We start from the raw sequence: 12,781 nt of genomic DNA on the forward strand, positions 1-12,781 counted from the left end.
GCACACAAGGCCTTATCTGCACCTATAAATGGACCTCGTGTAACTAATATGCTTGTGCAGTGGGTTATGAAGTAATCTACAGGTGGCGCCACACACATCCTTTTATTGAATCAATTAAGGTGGTAAATATAACTGAGCCACATGATCAGCTCCTATTTGACCTTTCAGTTCATGATGCTTTCAAGTCTATACATAGGTTTGACACTCATTCTGTACTCTTGACTACATTCAGTTATGTTTGGGTTTACTGCTTATTCGCTAGAGTCCCACGTAACCGGTTCTTGTTCACCGTTAGCAAGTGGCACAGGTTTAGGTTTGTGCGACTTCGCAGAAACGAAAGGTAGTTCATTGTTCCAACTTAAAATTAGCAGGACTTTGATCCCTACCATCTGACGGTGCGATCAGGCTTTGTGTCCCGGTCTGTTTCTCGTGCAGTGGTCGTCAAATCACTTAATGTCTGTATAGATGTCATAATTACCCTTCCGAAAGCGCTTATGCCACTAACAGCGGCTCCCGTGCAATATCGACAACTAGATCCCTCAGTAAATCTCCCAGAGTCCAAAAGTAGAGCTGTATTTGCACCCTCTGAACTAAGCTCTGACTTGCTTGTAATCTACCTATCATATGATTGCATCCTGATGCTCCCAAATCGCTCTAATAGAGAGTATCCTCTGTTCGGTGTCAGTACTAGGAAGGCCTTTATTACGCTTCGGGCTGCGGCATAACTCTTCTAATTGGTTGATCTGCCTGGCGTCTCCAGCTCTGGAGCGGGCGGATTAGAGGCCGCTCGGTAGCCGCTGCTGTGTGGACTTATATAGAAGCGTGCCTCCTGAAATGATCCGCTTGCAAACACCAAGGGACTCTGCCTCCCCTGTAGCCGTGCCCCGCCTCATCTGACAAGATGCCTGCAGCCGTGACTGCAGGAGCTTGGCACCACCTCAGGTTGCTGGGTTCACCGGGGACTAAATCTACCTCCACTCCCTTCAATGTATTGAATCTCATTTGACTTTAATATTACTGTTGTTATTTGCAATCACAAGTAAAGTTAAATACATTTAAATATTCAGAAATTATATCACCAGAGAATACTTTTCTTCTTTCTTTCGTGCATCAACGACTTAAAAAGTAAAACGTGTTCTGCGGACACCTCAGCAGTTGTTTCCATCTCCTCTTTGATCAAGCCATCAACCCTCTGAAAAAGAAAGCTGAGCTTCCCGTGCAGAGGTCCCACATTTCCCCCCTCCACACTTTGGACACGGCGGCTGTGGAGGTGCGAGTTGCCACCGGGTTCAGTTTATTTCCTGTTGTGATAATTGTTTCCCCCGGACACCGACTTTTCGACGTTTTTCGGACAGTTTGAAACTATCTGTACTAGCCTTTCTCGCCAGAAGACTGTTGTTCACTTTATTACAATCATAACGTACACACACACAAAAAAAATGAAAATAAAAACCAAATCAAATTATGCAGCAAGCACTCTTAAACTTATTTCTTTTAAACAGTTATTCGTTAGTGGACTTAAAAACAAAAGAGTAGCCAAAAATTAGATTTTGTCTTTTCTTTTCTGTGTGATAACAATTCTAAAATGAAGATTACAGGGAAATAAAACACTGAGAAAATATACAGAGATTAGTTTGTGCGAGTTGGACGTGCCTATAGCCTTCCACGCATTAATGCCAGAGCTGTCAGCTCGTGGCTGACACTCATCCTACCTTTATTCGAGCTTAATGACAGATACTTCTCTTAAAATAGATTTCACCGTTGAACCAAACGAATTCTGTGCCAAGCAGGAACAAGGATGTTTTTATTCTGTGGAAGCCAATTTTGTTGAAAAGTGACTGTTAATAAGACTTTTTGTGTATGATCCTGCCATGCATGCTGATTTGTGATAAATTACACCTGCCGCAGCTTGTTTGCGATATGAATAATGACTATAAGTCAACTGACATGGCCTGTAACCACAAAAGGTTTGGGGTCCGTTATAGCATAAATTCTTGTGTTTACCGTTTTAAAGTAAAATATCTTTTATGTGCTATTATTATTATTATTATTATTATTATTATTATTATTATTATTATTACGGTTGTTGTTGATGCTGTTGTTTTGTTAAAAATTAAAATGATTTTGCGGTGTATATAAATAATTAAATAGTTTTAAAGAAATAACAAACCACATAACTGTATGTTGTATAAAACGTATAATGTAGAAAGAAAGAAAGAAAGAAAGAAAGAAAGAAAGAAGTTATCCCGACATTCCCACATAAATGAACTTATGGTTCTCCGAGGTTATAGCCTGTGATAGAGTGAATAAAACAAACTATCGAATAGACTACACCGCATGCGGTTTCTCGGACAGATCCTTACGCACTAGTCTACAGCTAAAGACAATTACAAATGATTTCATGTGAATCATGAAGCGCCACCAGTTTTGTGTTAATAAATAATCTTAGCCTGAAAACCGAGGTCTACTTGACCTGAAACACTGCTAATAATATTAAATGTATGAGTTTGATAGGTATATTAATATTATTTTAATAGTATAGCTCTAATGATAATATTAGTTTCTGTTCTGGAAACTGTGGTTTTACTCTTGCGCTCTAAGTTGTGGGCTAGTCCGCAAAATAAAGCTGAGAGAGAAACAAGTTTTTATGCGGGCATGAGGTATTGTATGTACAGTACGTGTGTGTGTGTGTGTGTGTGTGTGTGTGTGTGTGTGTGTGTGTGAGAGAGAGAGAGAGAGACACAGAGAGAGAGAGAGAGCAGCAGAGTTGTGTTAAGGGATGGTTTATATAGCAGTGGGTGTGAGCACAGATTGTAGTGAGTTCATTACCGCTGCACCGCTCTGCGCAGCTCAAGTTAAAGGCTAGCGATCCTCACCGGGACACTTCAGGGAAAGCTAAACTTCATTTTTAAAGATAAGCAATGAGCTGTTTTAACGCATGAACTCCAACAGTCGGCTTTAAAGACGGTTGAAGCTTCATATGCTTAGAAATTACTGAAGACTTTGTGCAGCGACGATTGCGCACGACGCACAGGGACAGATCATGCACTGTCAAGCCGAGTTGAGGCTCTCCTCCCCTGGGCAGCTGAAAGCTGCCAGGCGGCGCTACAAGACTTTCATGATTGACGAGATCCTCTCGAAGGAGACATGTGATTATTTTGAGAAACTCTCTCTCTACTCGGTGTGTCCTTCACTCATTGTTCGACCAAAGCCTCTTCATTCGTGTTCGGGTAAGACGTTTCTCCCGTCTACTTGGGAAAGAAATAAAGTAAACAGATATTTTTAAAATATATGTGAGACGCACTCATTAGTAGGTTGCAGATAATTTTACGCATAAAATGGAAACACTTACATAGTATTTCGGTACTGTAATCGATTTTTTAAATTTAAATAATAATCAGAATAATATGATATATTTAAATGTCGCGTGATTGGTGAATTGTTATTTCCTGTACACAGGCTGAGGTATATTAGGCAGGTACAACTCGACATACACTCAATGGTGATGAGGATTATGCGTCTGTGTTGACAGAACAATATGGTAACGTAGCTCCACATTGTGTTCAGTTACTCTATTATTATTTTAATGATCATAGATAGATAGATAATTGATTTGATACGATAGTACAAATAAAAAAATATATATAAACATTATTGCATTGCCAGATTTCATATCTCTTTGAAGGCTTGCATATTTGTTTTCTAGTGTCGTTTAATCACAGTTAGTCTGGACTTTCTATTATTGCTACAACTGTGACTTCATCTTCATCATTCTAAACTTTACATGATAAATCGTTTCATATCAGCTAAGTGTTTGGTGTTGAAACTCAAGTCCATTAGTCAGTGAATTTCAATGATGCTTAAGAACTTTTTTTTATCGAGCGGATAAATGATTGAACTGATAGGTCAGCGAAGAGCGCAGCAGATAAAGTAAACGATAAAGAAAAATCTAACGCTAGAAACCCGTCATAACTAAGCGCCAACCTTCAGTCTATTTTATCTCATTTGTTTTGATGAATATGAGTTTTCTGGCTTGCCAAATGCTGCCCTCAATGTCCCTTACGCGGTGGGTATTTACAGATTAAATGATGATAAATGATTATGTGTTGCTAGAAATATAGATGTAGTAACATGGAAAAAGTTGTAGGAAACAAAACACTAATGATGATGATAATAATAATAATAATAATAATAATAATAATAATAATAATAATACAGTGTACTGGTGTGTTTAGACCAATACTGAAGGAAATATAGAGCTAAATTATATGACTTAAACGAATAACCGTGGCTCTTTTTGAGGTTATTTAGTGTGTTTTAGTATTTCATGCTCATGCTGCTGAAATGAGATAGATAGATAGATAGATAGATAGATAGATAGATAGATAGATAGATAGATAGATAGACAGACCATTGATTTGAAGTCAGTTTGAAAACAGCCCCTTAAATGTGTCTTGTAGTCGCTGAACCAAACTACAGTTTGACAGATCTCATGGTACACCATGTTACCTTTCACAAAAACACAACTTTTTTGTTGACTCTTAACTTGTATTTTCCACTGAATCACAACAACTCACAGGCTACTGCACGCTCTGGTAACCATTAGGATAATTGCTCTAGAGCCTGAAATAATAGCCACTGCAATTTGATGATGACAGCGATGGGGGGGATAAAAATAGGGGGAACGATTCCCTCATCCCTCTGATATGGTTGGTGTATGCTAGAAGGCACTATGACTGGGCTTTGGCACCCCTCTGTTCGGATGGATAGTGTAACCCGCCCTGCATATCAGAACACTGTGCCCACTACTTATTTGTAGCTGTGGGGGTGTTAGACACAGTATATTCTCCAACATCAATGGCTTTTAGAGCTTGATATGGAAGCTGGCAGGCTTAGAGGTCCTGGGCCAAAGAGAGGTGGCTGGCTGCTGAATGGCCCCCTAACAGTGAAAGTTGATTTCTTCATTCTGTGAAGGAAAAGATGTTATAGCCTCCTGCTGCCAGTTGAGGCCGCTGAAAGACAGTGATGCCATCAATGTTGACTGCAGGATGACAAATGAGATGTTAGTTTACTGTGTTTTTTTTGTTTTTCTAATTGCTCCAGTGTTAGTTAAACATACCACCTTAATGTTCTCAGTGCATTTATTCTGAGAGTTGTTGTTGTTTTTATCTTCACCCCCCCTCCCAATGTTAAATAAACTGAGCTTTTAATGGTGTACAGTATTCATAGAATTTGTTCCATGTGAGTTACAGAGGGATCTGAGATAATGAGCCTTGACCTGGTGCTGAGCAGTGAGCAGCAGAATGGCAGCTTACAATATTTCATTTGGCTTTCCATCTCTCAGCAGGACCTAGGGTAGGGCTTTTAGTGGTGTTTTCTGGAAGAGGTGAGAGAGATTAAGATCAACTGTGGTGTAATCTCACCTGACAACATAATGAAAAAAAGAGTAGTGTGAAGCCCAAGGGCTGCTGCATACTGGTTTAGCACTGGCTGAGGGCTTATAGGAGAAATCCAAGTGAGCAAAAGGGTTTTTATCCCATCTTAAAACTTAATCTGCTGCAGACAATAAAGTCTCCCATTAAGCATAAAGTCAAGTTAAGCAGTATGATTACACCCATGTCGGCACACACAGGCGAGTATGCATACACACAAAGAGAAAATGCACACACGTCTTCAATCTTCCGTTAAGGATAATGTTTGACAGCTTGTAATCTCCTTGTCATTCCTGCATAGCCATGAGATTTTTCTGTTTCTAAAAAGGATAAGTAATAAGTTGTCTCTAAAAGTAGTTGATGCTACGGGCTAATTTCTGCTGCCACCTCTGTAGATCGGGTTTCAGGCTAAATGCTTAGCACGTTTAACGCGATGCTTTTTGATAGATGGGCTGACTCTCTTAGAGCAAAAACACTTTTACACAGTTACGCTCAATAAGATACAAGACATTTTTTCTCTGGTACATTCCGAGAAGGACCATTAAATTCCTATGATCAGTCAGGATTAGAGGAATTTAACGGAAATTAAATATTTGTGGCTGAGGAAAAACAGAGAAACTACATCAGGTTGTCCCAGCAGTGTTTGATTTGTTTTCAAGGAGCGAGGACAAAAGCAAACAAGCAAAAAAGAAAGACAATTAATTGAGCAACATCCTAGATGTCATCAGATAGTTTATATGCAGAACATGTCAAATGTTCACGTACACTTGTCATAGCAAAGCAATGACTCACCCATACTTCCTCACCATTGAGGAAAGAAAACAAGTGACAGAAGGAGTGTAGATGTTATGATAGGCATCAGGCAGTTCCAGGTTGTGACATTAAAATTGTGGCATTAAAACTATTTTCCGTGTAGTTCTAAAAATAACACGCTTGCTCTTCACTCAATGAAAATGAGTGCAAAATAAAGTTTTTTTTCAGTAAGTGTTATGTCATAATAACCATGTTATCAATAGAGAAAACAGCTGGTATCAAAAGGAGTGCTTAACAAACTGCTCTTCTTGATCTATTCTTAGCAAGTATGTCTTCTGTAATGGTTACTACAAGCATTTGTACCAGTGCCTGCATTCCAACTGTGATTATCAAGAGTATCAGTGTGCTTTTGCATGGAGCTGAACTGCGCTCTTGCAACTACTCAAACAGTTTATTTGTAGACTATTGACAGGACACTGGCACTTGTCAACAGCATGTCAGAGGGATGGCTTTACTGTCAGTGGAAAGTCACCATGAGGGCTAGCATTCTTTGCTCCATTCTTTGTTAGTCGTCTCACCTCTGGGGGACTCTCGGTAGACACCGTTTAGTTTTGTTGACACAAGATTTTCTTTAGTTGTGAAGACAAACAAAAGTGTGTTCTTTTGTCGGACAGCCGTGACTGACACGGTCCACTTTTCCTGTAAATTATAGTTCAGTAAATATGTATGATGTATTTATTATCTCTGATGAGTCACTCAAACAAACATAGATATGATACAGAGCGAAAGACAGAAACCATGTAAAAGAAACATGAATATATGGCAAGCTCATACAAGGACAGAAGAGAGGTCTTCTTGTCTAGACTTGTTGCAATACCACCAATCTAACATTGGAGGATTAGCGATGACCTCAGTGTCTTACCATGATGTCACGATGAGCCTGAGGCAGAGTGTCATGTGTGTATGTGCCTTTCTTCGTTTGGAAGGCAACAGTGGCTGTGCGTATATGCATTTAAATGTGGCATGCTTGCTGTTAATTAATAATTAAACAGAGAGGTTTAACTGAATTGATGCACATTTTATAGCTTAAGTCTCTGTATGTATGACTCATTTAACCGTAAGATTCAGAAAGTGTGCTCCATTTTCTTTCTGGGTTCATGTTGTTCTCACCTACCTTGAAAAAACATACAGAAAAAGTTCAGACAGTATGTTTTCTGTCAGCTCTGGCATATATATTTCACTGCGTTGAGGTTGTCTATTGGTTAACGAGAAGCTAAAGAAGACAAATCTGCCACAGGCACCCAGAAACACACATGCTGGGCGTTTCCGTGTGTGACAACTGGCTATTTTTTCCTTGCCACTGGAGCATTTTATCCCTCTCCGTATCTTCCTCATCTACTCCCATAATACCACTTGTGCCCTTTCCACTGTTCCTTATCAGCCCGTGCATTACAGCCTGCACCATGCTCAGATTGAGTGTGATTTCTGGTTAAGGGAATGGTTTTACTCTTTAAAGCTGTGTAGATTTTTTTTCTCTGGCGGATATTATATTTGCTTTGCGTGACCCACTGCATCCTCTGTGCTAACCTCCAGGTCTCCATCTCTCCCCCATAGGCTCCAGACAAGTGCTGCTTTTATTGATTCTGGCGTCTGCTGCTTCTGTCTTCTCTGATAGAGAGCAAAAGTGTGTGTGTGTGTAGTTTGCAAGAGTGGGAGAGAACATAAGAGAGGGGAAAAGTTTATTATTTGAGTGGTGTCCGATTTAGTTTTTAGATTTTATTACAGCTTATTGTGCCTGCACTCGTCTCTGTGTGTGGGTGTGCATGTGGTTGTTTTGTGTTGGGAAGCAGTTAGCGCTTAACAACCTCTGAAAAATAATCAGTCATTTGAGCGGTTCAGAGGATCAGTGTAAAACACAGCCTGCGTCATTGGGATCACAGCCCTCTACATGAGGAAGGTCACAACCAAAACACTTTTCACGGCAAACGCTGGCCAATTAAAAACGAACCTGTCTAAGCAATTACAGGCGGTCGATAATGGTATAACCGAGGTGACTGAGCAGTCCAAAATAGCTCTCTTTGAAAGCTGCGGTGATTCAGAAGGATGTGTATTCTAACTACTGGACTTTAATGCATTTCTCTATGTTTGTGTCCAGGCTCCTCGTCACTACGTGCCTACCCGCTCCTCTCAGTGATCACGAGGCAGCCGCCCAACCTGCCTGCTCACGTCCCGCAGCCGTCCTCTCCGGGCGCTGCCCATCCACATCTGCCACTGCTTTCCCCACAGCATCCCAGAGGCTCCGAGCTGTCACCCAGCCAGACGCCCCTCAGTATCAGCAGCGAGTCGGAGACTGAGCGCAGCACACCCCGCCTGAAGAAGCCACGTCGCAGCCGTACTATTTTTACTGAGCTGCAACTGATGGGCCTGGAGAAGAAGTTCCAGAAGCAGAAGTACTTGTCCACTCCTGATAGGTCAGTATGGTGCAGACACTAAAATCTGACTGAAACGACACACAACATAAAAGCCCATAAACGAAACAAAGTCACGATTTCGCCTCATCCGCACCAACATTTTGCATAAAAGAAATCAAACCTCTGAAGCGTCAGAGGTAACCTCTACATGCAGTTGACGAGAATGTACCAGCAGCAAGTGTGATATAAGTGCAACTCAGCCATAGCATTTTGACAACCTGCATGCGAACTTACACGAAGCAAAATTTGAAAGTGCATAACGTGCGCACCCTCGAGCACATCCACAAAGCCACAGATGCAATTATCAAGTGGCGGTTAACCCAGCATCATAAGTTTTGATTTATCCTGTGGGGCATGTCTCATGTAATGTGAATTCGTCAAAGCCAAAGCATTACCTCAGCGTTCTAGTTGAGACACGAGTAACGTTTTAACCCTGAGCTCTAGAACAGCAAAAGGCCCCAGCAACCAAACACTGCCTTATTCAGTGAAACAGGGACAGTGGCCAACACAAGCAAACAGAAATGTATTACACTGATTTACTGCCAATCATTTCACACATCTGCAGGTGTACATAAAGTGCATTAAGCTTTCTACAATAAGATGAAGTAATATCTGTGTCTTAAGTTCCATTCTACGGGTCATTTTTGGGACCGTATTTTTTCCAGTTAAAACTGTAGAGCTCGACTTTATATTTGGCCTGCAGGCTGCTTTTCCATTATAAGCCAGAAGAGCATTTTGCCATAAATGTTGTTTAAAGCGCTCCAAGCAGCTTCACATGTGCAGCAGGAATTTTAAGCTGCTTGTGAACCTTCACGTAGAGATTTCGTGCACCTCTGTACCCCCTTATTCCCCCTTATTCATTTTTTAATATGCATAGAGAGTGGTGATAAAAACGTAAATAACTGCTGCAACATGTTCACCTGTTTACACACTGACATAGCTCCTCTTTGCAGGAACATGTTGCAAACGCATCGTCCTCGTTGCACTCATTGCAGTGTAACTGTGTGCTACGTGCGATCTAAAAATAAATTAGCATTTCTGGATTAAACCAGATTTATTTGTCATTCCATTTACATCCTCTCCATGGGGAAAACTCCCACGATGCATTATTTAATGTATCACATCTTTGCCTGCCTGGAGCTGCTGGAAAGGTGCCATGCCTCATCTTAAGCAGAGGCCCCGAGGCAGAGTACAACTGAGTGATCAAAAACCAACTACCCGTATGAAATACTGTGCCAAAATACTGTGTCCTGTCAAAATATCCGATTCTGACACTGTGTTGAAAATTAATTAAACACCCAGGTAGTGGAAAAACATCAACAGAGAAAATCCCCTTTTAAAACCCCACATCAAAGGTGTGGCATGCGCCTCACTTAGGTTTGTTATGATCCAAAGACAACTTAGCTTCCCTCTTCCCTTTTCTTGGCCGAGAATCTCTGCGGTCTCGAACTGAGAGTATGCGCGGGGGTGGACAGAAGCAAAACCAAAAATATTCCTGAAAAAAAAAACGACTTTAAAGTATTTATATCGCGGAGCGGTAATGATTTTGTTACACTTCCGAGTATTATTACAAGTGTTCTAATGATCGTCATCTTTATCATCATCGCCCTTGTTAAGAGGTATTCAGTTTCACCCAGGAGTCCCGTGAAAAGTGTGAGAACAGAACAAAATGGCGGCCTTGCAGTGGCCTGGAGGGAGTGACTCAGATACTGTTTGTACTGCTGTGTGCGTGTGGTTTTTCCCCATTGAGAACTAATGACTATAAATAATTGGGGTGTTTTGCTTTTTTGGCAATTACTGTTTCTAGCCTCCAGTTTTTACTCTACATCTATAGAAATCTGATGGACAGCTCAATTGCCCTCATGTCTTGTCTTTTTAGACACACTGGCACGCACGGACACACATGCTTCTTGTCTAGTATAAGGTAATGCAGATAGATCCATGAATCTCAGGGATTTGTTTTTCTGTAGCTCTGTTTTTTAGATTTTGTTCTCTCTTTTTTGCTGTCTTGGTTTTCACTATCACCATCAAATGAAAGTCAGCTCCTGTCCCTGGGGGGTGCTGGTCGTGAAAAATCCTTCATCTGGCTGTTAAAGACCTGGAGTAAGATCAGGGAAGAGGAAATCTCATTTAAGAAAAAAAAGACCTTTTCTTTCTACTAATGGATGCCTTGTCCACTTTATCTGGCCCTTCCTGAGGTTTTATATTACACACCAACAAATAGCCCTATTAGTCATGGATCACCACATGTGGTGGATGCATTCTGAATTTTCTCCGACGGTCTCAATTATCCAGCTACGAGCGCTATGATGGGATTACCGATGTTGGCATAGATGGCTGCAGGTGTACAGTGTCAGACTGGAGTTCCTGGCATATAATCTCTGGCGTGAGATGCTTAAACAGAGTGTGGCCTAACGCTCTTTTTAAGTTTTCAGTGTTGCGAACCTTTAGGCATGAAATTGCATTATATAGTTGAAATCATAGTCTATAATTCACAGAGCACAATTAGTGTCAAGATTTCTTCATTTTTGTGTTCATGTGAAGAGAAACTGATGTTTAAAGCATGCCAACAGTAATGATATATGTCCTGGATAGGTTCCAGGACTGTACTGGAACAAGCACACTAAAATATATACATAAGTAAACTTTATCTTGTTTTTTTTGTGCTTCTGCAGGTTAGACCTGGCACAGTCGCTTGGTCTCACACAGCTTCAGGTGAAGACATGGTATCAAAACAGACGTATGAAGTGGAAGAAAATGGTAAGTTCTGAAGTAAAGCTTGATGTGTTTTTAGTTGTACAAGTCAGATTCAACAAATATTCTTAACTGGAAAGGCCGTCGGTAGTGGAATTGGAAAAATGACAACGTCTTATACTAACACTGCAACTGGCAATAATGTGTATGATCTTCTTTGCCAAAATGAGCCAATAAAGTAATAATACTGAAGCCAAAGGCAATGTTAGTTTTGGGTAAATCAAATCTAAATTCAGATTATTTGGACAAAAGCATTTTGATTAAATGTTGTTTGATTCTTTTATGAGAAAAAGGATTATCTGTAATTAAGTACAAAAACTGAATGTGTTATTATGAATGCTTTTTGCATGCAGGCCAGTAATATTTGTTTTTTGCTTCCTTTTCATTTTGGATTATTTTGTTTTCATTGTACACCACCGTTTTAGAAATGTTTGCTGCTACTATTTTATGCTACAATATTAAGTAAATATAGCAACATGGAAGGAAGTGGAGGGTGCGGAGAGGCAGAGTGTAGTGTGACTGATGATGACGGCAGCGAGAGCAAACACTTTTTGTAGAAGGGTCAACAACTGAGAGAACAAAAAAGACCTGAAATCGTTAAAGATAAATGAGTGCACAAGGCGGAGCCAGTAGCGATATGTCTTCACTTAATTACTATAATAGCAAGCGTTGCCTTTGACTTCTGCTGCCATTTATCACCAGAGGAGTCCACTAAGACCGCCTGTGTGTTATCCTAGGTGCTCAAAGGAGGTCACGAGGCTCCGACTAAGCCCAAGGGAAGACCCAAGAAGAACTCCATTCCCACCACGGAGGAAATAGAGGCTGAAGAGCGGCGACTGAAAATTGAAGAAGAGGAGAGGATGAGGAGATTAGCTGAGAAAGCGGCGGTGGTGCAGAGTGGAGGAGAAGCACCCCAACTGGAACCTCAAGATCTCAGTTCGGAAAGTCACAATCCAGCCGGAGCAGTGGAGGGATCCGAGCGAGAGCTGCCACTCCTTGTGTCAGAAACTCACACAGCCAGCTAAGCAAGAACAAACCAAAGACTAATGCCAACCTGAAAACAGATAGTGCCTCAGGATCACTGTAAAAAAGCCTGTGTGGTGTTAAGAGCCAGTTGCTTTAGCTATATCGTCGGCTTCACGTTAGTGGCCTAGAGCTTTTACCCAGTGTAGCATTGAGTTTTTCGTTCACTGGAAATTGTGCCATACTGAGAGCAAATCTCCATAAATACTGATTGCACTGGTAAACCTTTTGCCTTCAGCCTGCAGCGTAAGGAGTAGTAATCAAAAAAAAAAAAAAGGTCGGTCTGGCCTTAACGTGTATCTCAGCAGTCATCGTTGGTGCCAAAATATCAACCAATGCCTTATTAAA

At 40.8% G+C, this 12,781-nt stretch overlaps 1 protein-coding gene across 1 annotated transcript; it reads left to right on the forward strand.

Annotated features, from left to right (window-relative positions):
• The first annotated feature begins 3,043 nt into the window (after positions 1–3,043).
• Positions 3,044–12,435, forward strand: barx2 (BARX homeobox 2). Its single transcript, XM_085371281.1, has 4 exons — positions 3,044–3,230; positions 8,341–8,656; positions 11,332–11,416; positions 12,148–12,435. The coding sequence occupies exons 1-4, from the start codon at positions 3,044–3,046 to the stop codon at positions 12,433–12,435; spliced, it is 876 nt and encodes a 291-aa protein (XP_085227407.1).
• The last annotated feature ends 346 nt before the right edge of the window (positions 12,436–12,781 follow it).

The sequence above is a fragment of the Diplotaxodon limnothrissa genome, linkage group LG14 (assembly GCF_057381915.1).
Source record: "Diplotaxodon limnothrissa isolate DT_005_m linkage group LG14, D_limnothrissa_male_GT1.1, whole genome shotgun sequence".
In the NCBI taxonomy this organism is placed as follows: domain Eukaryota; kingdom Metazoa; phylum Chordata; class Actinopteri; order Cichliformes; family Cichlidae; genus Diplotaxodon; species Diplotaxodon limnothrissa.